Here is a 17340-nt window from a genome sequence, read left to right as displayed (position 1 = left end):
CTGCCAGCTGTCGGTCGCTTCGGCTCTCAATCCGAATTGCCTCCCGATTTCAACGCCGAGGATTTCGGTGAGCGTCGGTCCTCTCTTGTCGCTTTACTCTCCCTTGTCTTCCCTTCCTCCGCCCCTTTTTTGCCCTCGCGAGCCCTCGACCATTTTTGCCGTCGGCGCTTCTCACGAACGCTTATCGTTCTCTTTCCCTTCGGTCAACCTCTATCGCGCGTGAATCGGTCGCCACCCGTGGCGGCATCGGGCCGGATCCGTCTCCACGTGCCATCCCGATCATTTCCAGGCACTTCGATCTGATTCTGGTTGGGGTTTCCGCGAGATCCGAACGTTTTAAGGTTTTCCCTAGGGTTCTAAACCGAATGCAGTTTTCTTGCAGGGGGGACTGCTCCATTGAAGCTTATTACTCATCTTTTATTTCTTTGTGGCTTCCTCCGCCAGACCTGCTTCGTTTGCTTTGTGAAGAATATGTCGGGGCCGCTGGATCGCTTCGCTAGGCCTTGTGAGTTGTTCTCTTCTCCTTGTCGGTCAGATCACACGATGGCTGTAAAATGCGGATAGTTTTTTATTCTTAATTTGGGATGTTAGAACAATCCGGCCTGCTAAATTTCTGGGCAAATTTTAAGCACAGAAAGTTGGGATCTGTTTGATTTAGTTTCAAATTCTTTGCCCTTCGCCACTCAGATTGATGCATCAATGTTATCCAAGTTCTCAAATATGTGATCTCGTGCTGAATGTGGAGGAACTATGATTGATTGATTTGATGTTCTCCAAAAATATTCTTTGCTTCTGCTGTAGTCTTGGCATTTTGAAACTGTTTGGATTCTTGCTTATCTACAGGTCTATAGCGAGGAATAAATTGCTGATATGTGTTGCCTTTGAACATCTCCATATCATGTGAACTTATATTCTTTCATATTTTTATATATTAAAGCTTCATTTAATTGCTCTCTAATGATATTTATTTTATTTTATTTTTTCTAGTAAACTCAGACATCAATATTATCATTTAAATTTCCTACATTAACAATTTATGATGTTGTTTTCTAATAGCCAACATATTTGTTTGTAAATATCACACATTCTACCACAGTTATATGTCCTTTTCTTTTCCCTTTGCGTAAGGGGCACATGACAATCACACGAGACTAGAAGATCCTGTCAGTTTCTAATTCCTTTTCATTCAAGGGGCACACAGTGACACATTGATGGAGATTTGATGTTCAATAATGTTGATTATCCTGTTCCATTTACTTTTAGCATATTTTTTATCTGAAGTAGAGATGAGGTCTTAGGTTCCATGAAGCCTACATGCATTTTATTAAAGCATTTTAGCCTAGTTAATGGTTCAGCTTTCTTGTTTGATTTGGTCACGTCAGTATATCACAACAAATCATATTATGCTGAGCAAAAATATGAACATGCAAGGCTATGGAGATTTAAGTGGTCTTCTCATTCTGTGAACTTGGAACAATTTTGAGCTGAGTTGCTGCTATAATGAGGATGCATACCCTCTGGCGTTGGACTCAATTTGTTCCACATCGTATGTCATGTACTTTGACTAATCCAGAGAAGAGGGTTTAAATGGCTTAGACTTGTCTGTTAGCATCAATTTCAGCTTAACTATTTTCTACAAGTGGTTCATGATTTCATGCCTATAAGATCTGTAGGATGGCAAGTTGGATTGTGATTTGTTAATATGAGCTAGTTGAAGGAGTCTTCAATTCCATGTGTTTAGTTATCAGTTTACAAGGTACTGGACCTACATTAGTTTTTCTGCTGCAAATTTTTGCTTAAACATTTAGGGCCAGTGGTTGACAATGTGTTAAACCCCCAGTTTTAGTTAGATTGGGTTGTCACAGTAATTTTTTCTCCTCAATTGCACGTGGAGCTTTACCCATGTTTTTGTTTTGTTTTGTTTTATTGCTTCAATCATTCTACATTTATTACATTGAATTCCAATTTATTGTTTATAAGATGTAGATAAGCATATATTGTTTCACAATTTTCTGTGTAAATTTTCATTGCCATAGAAATTGCTAGATGTTATATTATTTTCATCTTTTGTCACCAAACCTTTACTTTTATCAACTGAATTTTCCCCTTTTGACATATGACTTCCTTGGTTTGTGGTAGGTTTTGAGGGTTTCTCCAGTCATGACGAACGAAAGGAACGAAAATCAGATTTTGAAAATTCAGAAGATGAAAGAAGGACAAAAATTGGATCCTTGAAGAAAAAGGCTTTGGATGCATCTAGTAGGTTTAAACACTCATTGAAGAAAAAGAATAGGAGGAAGAAGACAAACAGAGTTGTTTCTATTGAGGATATACGCAATATTGAAGAGCTAGAGGCTGTTGATACTTTCCGTCAATCTTTAATTTTAGACGAATTGTTGCCTGCCAAGCATGATGACTATCATATGATGTTGAGGTAAATTATTAGACATTATCAATGTTTTTGGCATTTTATATCTGTAAAATTCTTTTGCTAATATCCATTCTTTTTAAAATTTTCCATTATGGCAGACAACTATTTTGATTAGCTAGATTCACAATTTTATTGTATCAATGAAATACCTTTTTTGCACCTTTCCTACAAAGGAAGGAAATAGCCAAGGAGAAAAATGGCAGTGAAAAATATTTTCCTAAGTGCTGCGAAGTGAAATATTTGACTGTTTTCTTCTTGCAAAGAATCAATTTTTTTTAAAAAAATTATTTGTTAAAAGCATTTAAAAAATTAATCAAAAATAAATTTGAAAAGAAAAAAAGTAATTTTGAATTTCAGATTTGATCTTCATTGTTATGAGTGGTCTAACGGAAACAATACAGAGTGTTTCCAGAAAATCTCTGTGACCTTATTTCCTTCTAAGTTTTTCTTCCCTCATAGGAAACACATCCTTAGTTGAATTAATTCAGCAAAATGTATTTGCTTTATTTCCATGAAATATAAACACTTCACTTGCTTTTCCATATTATAACTTAGTTTTTTGTGCTGGGGTTCCTAATGTAACACTCATAGGCATGCTTTGATTTTTAGCATTACAGGTTTTTTATTTTATACTGTCATCCTTGGTATGATTGTTTGTGCTGAGCTATCTAAAGTTAAAATTTCTAGTGTCTTCTCCAAATACTTGCTTCTGGAGTGCTTCATTCCTTGTGACTAGTTATATTTCTTATCAGTAGATCACTATTTGTCATCTCTAATATTTTAAAACCTGTTTATCTTTTAAGATTTCTTAAAGCAAGGAAATTTGATATTGAGAAGGCAAAGCACATGTGGGCGGAAATGCTTCAGTGGAGAAAAGAATTTGGTGCAGACACGGTTGTAGAGGTAGGATTATTCAATTTGCTAGTTCAACTTTTCTGAGAACTGACATGTAATTTGTTTTCTTAAGTAAGTCTCTTGTAATTATTGTCATTGCTTTAGATTCAATGTAAAACACTAGAGCTATAATTACTAGTATGGGACTAAATAATCTATAGTCTGTTAATCTAATATCTCTTAAGAACCTCTCCTTTAAGATGTAACAGATATACTATGTATGTTCATCTTGTTATATAAACTAGAGGAACTCTCATGGGCAAAAATATTGATTAGACATACAATAATGAAATGGAAACACAATGCTTTGAGTTTGGTGAAATAAAACTTAATGTGTTAATGATGACATGACCAATGACCTCATCAATTTCAAATCTGTAAAACGTTAAAAAATAGTTGATTGAGTATCCAGGCGGCTGAGTCTGAGCAAAGAATTGTAGTGGTGGTGCTTTCATTCACGTGAAGTGTAGTCATCGCCAAGTTGTCAGATCTCAAGTAAAGGCTAGTATTGTTGAAGTTCATGTCTGGGTGAGGCATGATTGTTAGTAGGCTATTAGGTTTCTAGCATAGGTTGATATTGGATTTTCTCAATTTCCCTCTTATCCTGAACATTGTCAGCTCATCTTTTGCTCAATTTGGATTTAGTTCATAATCCAGATATCTAACAGAGTTTTATTTTCATCAGGATTTTGAGTATTCTGAATTAAGTGAAGTTCTGAAGTATTATCCTCATGGTTATCATGGAGTGGACAAGGAGGGAAGACCAGTTTATATTGAAAGGCTGGGGAAAGTTGATCCTAACAAACTAATGCAGGTGACCACAATGGACCGATATGTAAGATACCATGTGAAGGAGTTTGAAAGGAGCTTTTTAATTAAATTCCCAGCTTGTTCACTTGCTGCAAAAAAGCATATTGATTCAAGTACAACTATTCTTGATGTTCATGGAGTGGTATGTTATCATCCCAGACTCTTCAGCATGTTCAAATTATCCATTTTCTTTGTATAGAACATACACTGGACTAATTCATTACTTTCTATTATTACCTGATTTATAGGGCTTAAAGAACTTCAGCAAAACTGCTAGAGAACTAATTCAGAGACTACAGAAGATTGACAATGACAACTACCCTGAGGTATACAGAAGCATCTTGTTTCAGCCGATGAATTTTTTATTTGTGTTAGAATATTGGTCTGAGTAGTGGTAAAAACAATGTCTGTAGACCTTGCACCGGATGTTTATTGTCAATGCTGGCCCTGGATTTAGGTTGCTATGGAACACCATAAAATCATTTCTGGACCCCAAGACTACTTCAAAAATTCATGTAAGTTTCATGCCAACACTGATGAGACTTAGAGCATATGCATGTTGAGATTATTTATCAAATTTCCACCAGGTTCTTGGGACAAAGTACCAGAATAAGCTGTTGGAGATAATTGAGCCAAGGTGTGTGCTTTGCCTATTATTTTTTACAGAAAATTTTCACCATTAATGTGACGGATGCTTTGACATTAATCTTTTGATTATATCTGATCAATCTCCAGTGAGCTGCCAGAGTTCCTTGGTGGTTCTTGTACTTGTCCAGAGCAAGGAGGGTGCCTAAAATCTGAAAAAGGTCCTTGGAAGGACCCCAATATACTGAAGGTTTCTATCCAAATCTCATTTGTTGACTTTGTTTTTTTCTTTATAATGTTTTGTCAATTGGTTTTTGTTTTTATGCAGATGGTCCTTAGTGGTGAAGCCAACTGTGCCAGGCAAATTGTTGCTGTTTCCAATGGTGAAGGAAAGATTATTGCTTATGCTAAGCCACCATATCCAACAGTGAGTCTTCTCATTTCTTTCTAGTCCCAACTGAAGTTCAATCTATAAAATGTTGAACTATAATTCTGTTTTTGCTGAAATAGATAAAGGGCAGTGATACATCCACTGCTGAATCTGGTTCAGAGGCTGAAGACGTCACCTCTCCTAAAGCATCAAGAGCATATTTACCAAATCCTCGTCTGACCCCAGTACATGAAGAGGTAATCTGTACCTTTCAACTGTAGCACGACTATCTGATTGGTTTTCTTTCCTTGCTGCTCAAACAGGATCAAATTTTCTAAATTTTAAATGAATTTGTTGTAGCTTTTATTCATTACTTGTGATCTTCGTTTTGTTCACTCCACATAACTGCATAACTTGGGCTTTTTTCTTGTACAGGGAGAACTTCGTTCTATAATGTTCATTTAGTTGTGAATCTTTGGGTCTTATTCTTCTCGTGAAGTTGACTTATTTACTGGATGAATAGGAGGGAAGATGGGAGGAGAAGGGAAACAGGAAACCACACAAAGATGCACATTATTGATAATATCTTCATGTGCAGAACCGTAATTGGGCACTTACTCCCATTTTCCCTCCAATTCCTCCAACTAAGTAAAGAAGAGCAACTTAAATTACTATGCAAATTGTGCCTACTGTTGCTGAGATTATTGTAGAAAATATCTGTTTATTTTCCGGCGAAATTTTCTCAGTTGGAATAGAGGATTTTCATATTTTTCATTATAGTTTTGTACAAAAAGTCTCTCTACCGTTTGCCACTTCATAATCTGATAGAAGTTACTAACATCAATATCTTTCTCTTTTTATTTGACGCAGGCCAAACTGATGAAGGCAACTAGTTCCTCTTCCGTCTTTCAAGGGTATGATGAATATGTTCCCATGGTAGACAAGGTTGTAATTGGTGGACCTAAGAAACAAATTTGTAGCAGAAGGCTAGATGGACCTAAAGGTAATCATGTTTCTACCAGAAATAATTTAATTTCCAATTTTAATAATAACTTGTTAAAGAAATCCATGTAGCTACTCCACATAATGAACATTGCTGGGCGATTATAAAAATGATTTCATTCAAATGGAATTTAAATGTTTTCATGATGATATATACAATCTTGCTTTCCTAAAAACAAAATCATCTCAGCTCTTGCTTCCTTTTTCATGCATACTTTGCATTACCAGTAGTACTTAGCTGCTGAGACAACTATTATATTTTGCTAGCATCTAATTGGAATGTGATCTAACTATGTCTTGCAACAGCATTTTGTTTTAATTTATGAGGCTTATCGTACTTTTATTTGAAACATGCATAAATGTGTAGGGGTTTGACACGAATAATAGTTGTCAAATCTCAGATCCAAAATCAATCAGGAGTATGTCAACCACTGCACTGAAGCACTGCTCATGCCGAAACTACTTTTTTGCAACAAGGCTTAAACTATGCACTTTAAAGTTTATGATTCTAGTGATTGACAATCTGTTTCAGAATAAATTGATTTAACCAATCACCAAGCTTGAAGAACCCCAAAAGTTTTTCGGATTCTTCCCCTGGTCTGTTATATTGAATATATGAACTTCTGGTTCAATATTTTACAATTTTGTACCATATAAACAAGCTGAACTGAGCTGAGCTGAGCTGAGCTTGACTTATGCCAAAGCTCCTTTATTTATCATATTAAGCCTAAAAAATTGATTAAATTTGTTATTGAAAAGCTTATAGAGCTTCTCATCGAGCCATAAAAGTTGCCCCTAAATTAGATACAAATTGGTCTAATAAATAAATAAAATACATATTATTTTCTCATTTTTAATGTGTCATAGATAATTTGGACCTACAAAATTTTTGATATATAAAAAACGATAAAACACAAATAGTAACATAAAAAATCAAAGAAGATCATAATTGAACCTCAAGGAAATTTATTCATGAGCTTTGTTGATGATCATTAACAAGCCTATATCATTAGTGTTCAAAATTGGTTATTTTATTCTTTTTATATTGACAATATAAATAAGCTCTTATTACTTGAGTATCAAGTTTCTCCACAGACATTTTGTCCATTTACAGCCCTACCATCTAATTAAAATGCACCATGGAATCACAAATTTTATTTAATCTTGATCCTCTCAAACAAATTTTTAGAAAAATTAAAATAAACTAAATAATAGAAAATATGATTGTTTTCTATTACAATTGGTGTCATGGAATTTTGATGTTGTCTTATTTTTTTTATTGCAGGACAAAGTTCCGTCTCTGAGATCCATACGTCCACTGAAGGAGTGAAAGCTCAAATGACTCGATATGTAATGACCCTCATCACATATCTCTTTGCACTAATTTGTTCAGCCACCAACCATGTATTGAAGAGGCTCCAAAATGAATGTTCTCAAACGCATAGAGATTATCCTATGTTTTCTATGGATTCTATGCCAAAAGAGGAATTCCGACCTCCATCACCTGCTCCTGCATTTACAGAGGCTCGCCTCCTTTCTTGTCTTGTAAGGAAGCTAGAAGAGTTAGAAGAAAAGGTGAATGTTCTTCAAGCAAAACCTTCTGAAATGCCCTCAGAGAAAGATGAGTTGCTGAATGCAGCTGTCCGTCGTGTGGATGCACTTGAAGCTGAGCTTATTGTCACCAAGAAGGTCCATTTAATCCACTATTTGTTATTTGAATTTTCTTCCTTCAATTTTATGGTTTCATTCCCAATTTGCTGTCCAGGTTCTTACAATCTTTCTATTAACTTAATTTGGCTTCCCACCTATATGCCTTTTCATATCTGTAATAATTCCAGTATCCATATCTACTAATACACTTCAACTCTTTCACAACTGAAATGTTGGTCTATGATAATTGCAGGCATTGCATGAAGCACTCATGAGGCAGGACGAACTTCTTGCATATATAGACCGTGAAGAGGAGGCGAAGTTACGGGTTAGTTAATGCCCCCACCAGTTTTATTGTCCTGCTCTTTTGCTTCACAAGCGAGAAGCTAGCCCAACTATTTTTTTCATGCTTTCTGCAGAAGAAGAAATTTTGCTTTTGAAGTTAGAGTGTACTGATCTCTTCTTCAAACACATCAATCTTGTTCTTGCTACTGCAGCGTAATTACTGAACTCAAGACTTTGTTGTGCATTGTTAGAGAAGCACACTGGCTACCAACAAATGACAGCAATCGAGGCGGAAATATAATTAGCAGATGCAGGTGAATGTAAATAACTGAAGTGTTTACGTTAAATCTTTTCATCACCTGCCAAGTTGCATTGTTTGGCCGAATTAGACCTATAGCAGAGCTTATGTGCTGCGTAAATAAACAGTTACTTTGTTGTTAGCGTCGCTTGCTACTTAGGATAGATAACATTAAATCTCGTTCGAAGTAAATATGGTAAATATGACAATACTAAGTCATGCTAGATTTAACTATTTAAGATTGGTTATATGAATATTGGTAGTATGGAGTCAGGTAACTTGGCAACAAGATAACCGGATTGCTCTATCATTTAGGAATGGAGGCTTGTATATAGAGCTCTGAGTTAATGTTTGGATGTTAGACAAAAATAATATTATAATGTGCTATTAATTTTCTTTAAAATTCTATTTGGGATAGAGACATTGCAGTAGTTTTACCTATTGTACGAGAGCAGAAGAAAGAGAGGAGTGGCATAGGTTGAGAGCAAGGGAAGGATTTTACCTTGTGTTTAACCTTGTTGTACACGAGGGAAGATAAGAGATGAAGGATCGAAAAGACAAGCTCCTAATATATTTCAAGGTATCCTCAATACAGTCAAGAAGGCAATGCATTTGAGAGTGAATGGACCTGCTGATCGAAAGCTGGGATGGGTGTGTTTATCGGTCATGGAGTGAAAATATTTCCTGTTTTCCTCCATTTTCTCAATCTTGTTTAATTCTGCAGAAACAATGTCCTCCTCACCGGAAATTCAACTTCTAACCTCCTGGGCTCATTGCTTGTTCTTGCGCCGAAGGCTGCCACAATTATAGTTCCACATACTTGCGGTTGATCCAACTCGCAATCCTCTCCTGCCTAGATGCTCTTTACAATTTGAGGTAACTTTAACTGATCGAACTAGTTACTTTTGAGTTGGAAAATCCCCTTGCTTTATAGACCATGGCTGCAAGTTTTTAAAAAGGGCTGCATGGTTTGAGGGTAAGGACTAAGGACCGGCCGGTAGAGTCCCGTCTCTTAAAGGCTTAGCGGTCTCCGAGTTAAGATAGATTATATCAAGTCATATCGCCAAGTAAACCTCTTACCTTAGTAGAAGAACAGCTAGCAAGGCTTGTTACATATCCAAGAAGATATAGATTCTTTTCTTTTCTTTATAGATTCACTCTACCACTTAAAATCCTAGGAATCTTCTAGCCGATTAAGTAGAGTATCATATTCAAAAAAAAAAATGGCACAAACAATGAAAGATAATGAATTATGAAGAGGATGGATGCCAAGTTCTTTTGTCCTTAGAAAAAGCTATTCTTGATAGATTTTTTTTAATGACTTTTTATCCCTTTTTTGCAACTGATAAATATCTGAAATATTCCCGGTTCTTCACTATGGAATGAGGCATCAATCCTTTCCAGCCATTTCTTACGAAGTGGAATAAATTTTAAAAAGGTTGTTAGTTTTATCTATTCTTCGATAATCACTTTTAAGATTAACCTTAATTTTTCTCTTTTTTTTTTAATTAATATTATAATATATAATAATATACTTTTTTTAACTAAACCAAATAATACCAATATACTACTCCGCCGTAGCATTACCTTTGACTACAGTTTATTATATCATATTCTTCTTAATATTGAAATTTTTTAAAAGCGGAAAATGTATACTCAATTTTTTTTTATTTCGAAATTTATTAAAGAAGAATAATAGGATAAATATTTATTTTCCAATTTTGATTTTGATTATAATTTAAATTTTAGTTTTTGAAAAAAAAAAATCAACAACCATCTGCGAGATGCTTCTTCATCTTTCATTTCGTTTACACTAATAAAAAGAAACAAAAATACGTACATAAGCTTTTTCTCGCATGAAGTAAGTTTTCAGGAGCAAGTTACAGTATGCCGGTGTGGTTGTTCCTCCAGGAAGGAAGAGGCAACTCCGGCCATGGATTCCTCTCGCTGGAACCTCTTCTGCTGCATCTCGATGAACGATTCTATCATCCGCCGGAATTCCTCGGCGTCCACGTCAGGTTTCGCCTCCACGCCGGAGACGTCCGAGCCGGACCGCCGGAGATCCACTGTACCACTCCACCGGCGCTTAATCTTCACCGACCGGCTTATCCGGCACGCTCGCCTCGCCTTCTTATCCTTCCCCGGCAGGGGAGTAGCCACCTCCTCCACCTCTGCCGCCAGAGACGTTGGGCGCGATGGTGCAGCCCTGCTTTGGCACGCCAGAAACTGGTCGTACATGTCGCCCCCGCTGGCGTCTCTGGCTCCCACATGGCGGCAGGACAGCGCAAGCAGGGTGAGGACGATCGCGTTGCCAAGGAGGAAGATGAATAGGTGGCCGGTGAGCAAGCGGCCCAAGAGGCCGACGGCGAGCCTTGCCGTGGCATACCCTCGGAGAGAGGACCAGAAGACGAGCAGCAGCGCGAGGCAGGCCTCGACGCAGCGGAAGAGCGCGTGGAGGCGGCCTAGGCGGCGCCTGGCCGCGACCTTCTCCGCCGTCACCGGGTCCATATTATATCGAACACTCGGTGGGCAACTGGGATGACCACACAACTGGGACAAGCCTTCATTTTTTATACCCATAGACTTTAACAGAGACAATACTCAAACACTTTGCCTACATGTTCCACACAAAAAAACATTAAGATCAAATTTTGCAATTTTAAAAAAAAATTATACTGATGATTTATCTTTCCAGCATAATAAATTCCAACAGCATATTCTAGCTGGTTGGTGAGAATGTTTAAAATGGAAGGAATCAGATACCATGAGTATGTTAGTAACCATCTGTGCTCGATCCAAATTCTTCAAATCCAATCCAAACCGCAATTGCTAGACATCGATCAAAGTGTAAAAATGAGTGGCTCAGTGCACGAAGATCCTGTCAATGTGAGATTGTACGAGCTTTAGCCTACTTTGCAAGAGATTTTTTCCGTAACTCAAACCCGTGACCTCCAGATGAGCAACTTTACCATTGCTGCCAAGACTCTCCTTCATCGATCAAAGTATAGGCGACAACTAAATGGAAGAATTTTCTTTCACTTTCATTCTCGATGGCTCTCGGTAGCATTGCCTTCGCCTGCAGAAGAAGACCTTGAAAGAGGATGATACGACCATGCCAGAGCAGTTATAATGACAGTTGCAGCGAGGCCGATTGAGGACCAAATCCATCTCTGCCTCCTCTTGCGCATATTGCGTTGTTCTCGTGCCAATTCTGCGACCGCAGTTACGCATGATCAAACACGGCAAATATCATATGCTCTCTGTTCTTATGTATATGTTGATCAGTGAGAATCATCTTTATAGATTGCTATGACTGTTCTTGACAGAATCATAAGTTCGAAAATATGTTTGATCAATGAGAAAATAAATAGATGAAAGACAGTGATCTAGTTTAACATTCTCACCCAAAGCTTTTCGGTTTCTCTGAGACATCTCTCTGTTTGCAGTTTCATAATACTGGAGCCGGTCCTGTAACCTAGCAATCTCAAAGTTCTTGGATTCGATCAAAGGTTCCATAACCATCTCTTCCTCAGCACTAGAAACAACCCTTTCTATAGCATCAGCCACAAAGTGAGAAACCACAATCTGTTGGCACAAGTCCTCTGCAGGATCAATGTCAGGTTGTTCTATATCATCAACAGGAAAAGTTGAAGGAGCAGGAAGCTGCAATCCCACAGATGACAGATGATCACTCAGCATCTGCCATTGGTTTTGCAAGGCCTCAGTTGCTTCTTCAGCTTGCTTGCATCTCTCTATTTCCATCGATATATTCAGCCTCAAGTCGCGCAGCTCTTCAAATTTCCAACTGGAAGATTGTGAAGTGCCATCACTGGATATCTCTGTATCATACAAAAGAATGAATAAAAATTGATGCAGTGGTCAAGTGCAGAACAAATAATAATAACTGAGATCAAGATTTTCGGTGTTTCAGGTCATTAAGTCAACTTCTGGACAAGATCATTCAACAAAGTATAGCTGAAGAGGTTTAACAAGTCAGAATCTTTGACAATGTCAAAAGAGAATTTAGTGTTTTGCTTAATAAACTCGGTTCAAACAATCTATGTTCGTAGGACGAAAAATCCCCTCATTCGTAAAATGCTTTGTACATTCTTTTATCGATGCACTTTCAAACAAGCTGGACAACCTCCATCCTCCATTACCTTGTCAAAAAAATGTTAGTAATATACAGGATTCCAAACAAATTCCAACAGTTTTCAATGGTATTCTTTTATCTTATGTTACAAAGATTAAACGAAAGGCTTCGAGATGTAGGGTGAAATTACACAATCAGTAACAATGATACAATGGAAAAAGAGGAGAAAGAACAATTAATAATCATAGAACATACTCAAAGTCATCATCAATGCATTATAATGCTTAAAGAACTAATTACACTATTTGTAGTTAAAATCGCTAGTAGGGGTATAATCGAGTCGAGTCGAGCCGAACTCTTGAATGTTTGAATTTGATTCGTTTATAATCAAGCCGAGCTCGAGCTTTATTTAACGAATACATTCATGGCTTACGAGTTTATTCGAGCTTTTATCGAGCCTAAACGAGCTTAATAAATATAAATTATAAATTTAAATATTTATTAAAAACTAAATTATATATTTAAAAAAAATATAATATACTTATTAAAATTTATAATTTTGTTCTAATAAATAAATTTAATATATTTATCTATATTTTTATAAGTAGAGTGTAAAATCTATAAATTCAATATAAAAAACTATTATTTTTTTCATTTAAAAGTTGATTCATGAGCTTACTAACGAACATGTTTACGAGCTAACGAGCCGAATATTATAAAGCTTGAGCTTGGTTTGTTTATCTTAACGAGGCTTATAAAACGAGCTCAAACGAGCTTTTATCGAATCAAGTTTCGAAAGCTCATGAGCGACTTAATTCATTTACACCCTAATCACTAAATCTCAAACAAAATAAGAAATCACTGAAAAACATTACTTACAGAAGAAAGAAAAAGGAAATGGAAAACAAAACTTTAAGAAAGTTTTTACTTACAGTATGATCTATTGCAATAATTTGTTTACGTTGAAAAAGTAACAGAACTAAGTGTTGGGAGATTGCTGGTGCAATCGTCCCTGGGTTAAGATTGACCAGTTTGATTAAGTTCGAGTGGATTCGAGCTTGAATTTCGATGTTTAAACAATATGTTTGGAAAATATCCGAAAGAGGTCAAGTAGGTAAAGGTTGACCGGATACTTGACGATATGTGAAAGGAAAGTCAAGTATGTCATGGAGAACCGGATACTTGACCAGCAAAATCCTAATTCGAGGGTTAGACAAAGGTAAAATCCTAAATTGAGATTAGGCAAAGACAAAATCTTAACTCGGAGGTTAGGCAAGAGAAAGTCCTAACTCGAGGGTTAGGAAAAGAAAAGTCTAAGTGGGTCAAGGAGAATCATAAATTGGCAAAGGGAAGTCCTAACTGCGGTTAGGCAAATGAAAGTCCAAGTGGATCAAAGAGAACTGCACATTGGCAAAGAAAAGTCCTAACTACGATTAGGCAAAGGAAAGTCCAAGTAGGTCAAGGAGGATCGCACATTGGCAAAGGTAAAGTCATAACTATGGTTAGGCAAAGGAAACTCCAAGTGGGTCAAGGAGGACCGCACGTTGGCAAAGGAAAGTCCTAACTAAGGTTAGGCAAGAGGAATATCCAAGTGGGTCAAGAAGGACCGTACTTGATGATCGAAAGTCCAACGGAAAGTTGGTAAAGAGAAAGTCCAATTGGGTCAAAGATTGATCGGACACTTTACAATCGTAAATCCAACAGGGAGTTGGCATGAAACGAGGAAGCTCCGACGTAGCAAACTTTCGAAGGATATAACTTTTGACTCGGATATCGGAATGAGATGATCTCGAATGAGAAACGAAGCTCATTTAGAGCTCTACACGTTTTATTACTTACCAATTGATTAGATTGGGGGTGTCAATTGATCAGGTAATCAATTGGATGACGAAGAACAATACAGAAAGTGTCTTGATCGATTGGGTAATCGATCAAGATCTTCCCCAATCAATTGGGTAATTGATTGGGAGAGTTTGTTAACGAACAGTGAGTTTCTGAATTGATCAGATGATCGATTGAAGCTGTCAATCGATCAAGTGATCGATTGAGAGTGTTTCTTCGCAACGAAAAGTGAGTTTCCCGATCAATTGGGAGGAGAAACTCGTGACAAACAGTGGACTTCTCAATTGATCAGTTGAAGCAGAGTAATCGATTGAGAGAAGAAGAAAAGAGCGTTGCAGAGGTTTGAACGGGAATTCAACGTGGCAATCGATTGGATTGGGAACCCTAAAGTGTGCAGATAAAGGGCATTTTCGCCGCAGCTCTTTGTAACCCTTCTCTCTAAAATCATCACTGTCATTGTCGCCAGTTCTTGAAGCTTCTTGACAAGTGTTGCTGCACTTCCAAGGTTCAAGAAGTGTTTACAAGCTACAAGAGATCAAGCAAGAAGAAGTTTTCCATTTGTATTCTTGTATTTACTTCTTGTTTGTATTGTATTCTTGTTGAGAGCTTGTACGATGTTTCTCCACCTCTCCATATCCTTTCAATGAATGAACATCACATTGGAATAACTTTTTTTCATTTCATTTTTCCTTTTCTACCATTTTTCACTTTTTTCTATTTACATATTAACCTTTCTCATTTACAGTACACGAGAGAATTTATACTATTCTTCAACCTGACTGTCAGATATCTAACTTACAGTCAAGATTATTCAATCTATAACAAAGGCTGAAAATTTTGACACGAACTAACAAAAAGACCAGAAAGAAGAGCTGAATGCTTGTGAGAAGATATCTGAAACCAAAATAATCTGGTACAAAAAACATACCTTCAAAGGCATCAAAATACTCCCCTGAAGGAGTAGAAGGGTTCCTACCGAGCTCATTGTTGCTGTATGAGCTAACTGAGCCGTTGGGATCGAAGAAATCATTGATCTCCTTGTCTCTTTCAAGATCCAGAGAGCCAGGTCTAGCCAATTCATCTGATCTAACAGGCCTATTATCCACAAATCCGTCTTCAGGCTTCACTTGATGAAGTTCAACCACACTAGAGTTTGATTCAACTTCGCCTCCGCTTGAAGCACCAGGTTTCTGTTCCCCGCCAATCTCTTGCCTATTAATGTCACCAATCTTAGCGTAGGTACCATTTGGGGCCGCAGACTCAGCCTTTGGCTCCAGCTGCGGCAGCATCTTTCCACCAGCATCGCTCTGTGTCACACTCTTGAGGAGGCGTGGTCCTCGTCTCTTGTGGTTGATGATGTAAGGAGACGCCGGGGAGAAGGAAGAGGGAGAGCATGGAAGTGGAGTCGACTCCGGGATAACGTACAGAGCCGGGGAGATGTTGGGCCGAGGGATGTTATTCCAGTTCCGCGGTGACGGCGGCCGATTCAAGGTGGATGTCACCGGCGGCGGCCGGATGGGGGCAGGATTTCGAGAATCCAGCTTCACAAGCCTCTCCAACGGCGACCACACAGCGAGCGAGCGTACCGTCGATCAAGAAGCACAAGCAACGAATCAAGATGGAAACTTTACCGACATGAAACACCTAAATCACAGATTTTTAGCTAAAATAACAATAATAGTAAAAAAAAATCTTAGCATTTTTTTAAAAAAAAGGGGGAAAATTATTGTTTCTTTCTACCTGACTTTCCTAGCATCTGCCCAACTTGAATCAGATTAACGACAGGAGAGACGGCATTGGCGAGAACGACAGGGGTAGATTAGGGATCTACAACAGAAAGCTCGAGCGATGCGGCGAATCAGCGCAAAAATTGAAATTTCAGCAACGGGAAACGGGGGTAATAAGGAGCGAGAGCCGGAGAAAGTTTGATCTCGTGACCTAATTTCATTAGAGGAAGAAGACGAACACACGGAGAATGCTTGCACAATGAGTTGCGATTTCAAAATGTTGCCGAGGAACGAGACTTTGTATGTTAGCCCTTATATGTTCCATAGATTTTAACTTAACCCCACCTAGTTTTGGCATAAATACCTCTGCAATTTTGAAAATCATTTCAGCACACCCTTCGACTGCTGAACATCACATTCTGAGTCAACGTTCTCGCCTTTGTCGCAGAATTTTTCCTTTGTTTTCTAAATTTGGCAATATATATCGCCAGCTTCTCGACGGGCGGTGAACGGCACCGGCCAAGAGCAACGCGCCGGAAGTTGAACGGGACCAGCACGTCGATGAGTAGTGCGTCCGAGCCAGGCGATCGACGACGGCGACTTGGCTGTTGACATCACGTTCACCGTCTCCGGCCACTTCACTTATGGTGACTCGGTGGCGGTGGCGGCGGCGGCTGCGCCGGCAGAGCGTCCTCAGCGTCAATAAGTTTCCAACTGTTCCCAGTGTTCCCAAAGAGATCTATAAAAAAACAAAAAAAAAAGGGCCTGTCATTATTCTCTGAGTTATAACTTATAACCTAATTTAAATCAACATTTCAACTAATAAAATATACGAGGAAGACTTGATCTATCAATCTGATCTAAGTCGATTAAAAAAATATCTAATTTAGATTGGGGATTTTTAGTTTAGGTTGAAAGATTTTTAGATTGTGTTAGGAACAGGTTTGGATTGACCTGAATTTAGATTTGGTGGATTTTTTTATTAAATCAAATTTCATTTTAAAAATTAAGATACCAAATATTGAGATAAAAGTAAAAAAATTATTAAAAAATAATAGTAAACTTTTTTAAAAAAAATAAATTAGGTTATTCGGATTGGTCTGATTATTCGAATTCAGATTTAGGATTTCCATATTATGTTTGGGTCAGGTTGGTCGGATTATTCGAATTCAGATTTAGGATTTTCAAATTATGTTTGGGTCGAGTTGGTCGGATTATTCGAATTCAGATTTAGGGTTTTCAAATTATGTTTGGGTTCGGATCGGATTTGGTTGAGATTTTTTTATAAAATCTTTACTTCAACCCAACCTGAACTCACTCAATCCACTCAAATTGATAACCCTGGGACTCTAT

General features: G+C 37.6%; 3 protein-coding genes across 6 annotated transcripts; 1 reads left to right on the top strand and 2 right to left on the bottom strand.

Moving 5' to 3' along the window:
* Nucleotides 1-63: 63 nt before the first annotated feature.
* Nucleotides 64-8467, top strand: LOC121972058 (phosphatidylinositol/phosphatidylcholine transfer protein SFH8-like). 2 transcript variants are annotated; one of them, XM_042523659.1, is made up of 15 exons: nt 64-308; nt 383-505; nt 2140-2434; nt 3235-3334; nt 4011-4277; nt 4384-4461; nt 4549-4650; nt 4723-4772; nt 4871-4970; nt 5049-5147; nt 5231-5347; nt 5961-6093; nt 7378-7781; nt 7996-8070; nt 8162-8467. In XM_042523659.1, exons 2-15 carry the CDS (start codon nt 472-474, stop codon nt 8180-8182), a joined length of 1875 nt encoding a protein of 624 aa, XP_042379593.1. In that variant the 5' UTR covers nt 64-308; nt 383-471; the 3' UTR covers nt 8183-8467. The 2 variants fall into 2 exon arrangements, with proteins under 2 accessions (XP_042379593.1, XP_042379592.1); XM_042523658.1 differs by having other exon boundaries at nt 372-505.
* A 1727-nt stretch (nt 8468-10194) lies between these two features.
* Nucleotides 10195-10833, bottom strand: LOC121973007. The gene has a single exon (XM_042524606.1). It carries the CDS (start codon nt 10831-10833, stop codon nt 10195-10197), a length of 639 nt encoding a protein of 212 aa, XP_042380540.1.
* On the bottom strand, nt 10808-16286 carry LOC121972059. Of its 3 annotated transcripts, XR_006109308.1 has the most exons (6): nt 16001-16285; nt 15189-15904; nt 11730-12164; nt 11295-11536; nt 11089-11203; nt 10808-10939 (listed from the first exon to the last, which is right to left on the bottom strand). XR_006109308.1 is itself a non-coding variant. In XM_042523660.1 (4 exons), the coding sequence occupies exons 2-4, from the start codon at nt 15547-15549 to the stop codon at nt 11367-11369; spliced, it is 966 nt and encodes a 321-aa protein (XP_042379594.1). In that variant the 5' UTR covers nt 15550-15904; nt 16001-16286; the 3' UTR covers nt 11024-11366. The 3 variants fall into 3 exon arrangements, 1 of the variants encoding a protein (XP_042379594.1); XR_006109307.1 differs by lacking the exon at nt 10808-10939 and having other exon boundaries at nt 11024-11203; XM_042523660.1 differs by lacking the exon at nt 10808-10939 and having other exon boundaries at nt 11024-11536; nt 16001-16286.
* Nucleotides 16287-17340: the final 1054 nt, after the last annotated feature.

The sequence above is a fragment of the Zingiber officinale genome, chromosome 4A, assembly GCF_018446385.1.
Source record: "Zingiber officinale cultivar Zhangliang chromosome 4A, Zo_v1.1, whole genome shotgun sequence".
Classification (NCBI taxonomy): domain Eukaryota; kingdom Viridiplantae; phylum Streptophyta; class Magnoliopsida; order Zingiberales; family Zingiberaceae; genus Zingiber; species Zingiber officinale.
The sequence above is the reverse complement of the archived record's forward strand: the minus strand, read 5'-3'. Positions and strand labels throughout refer to the sequence as shown.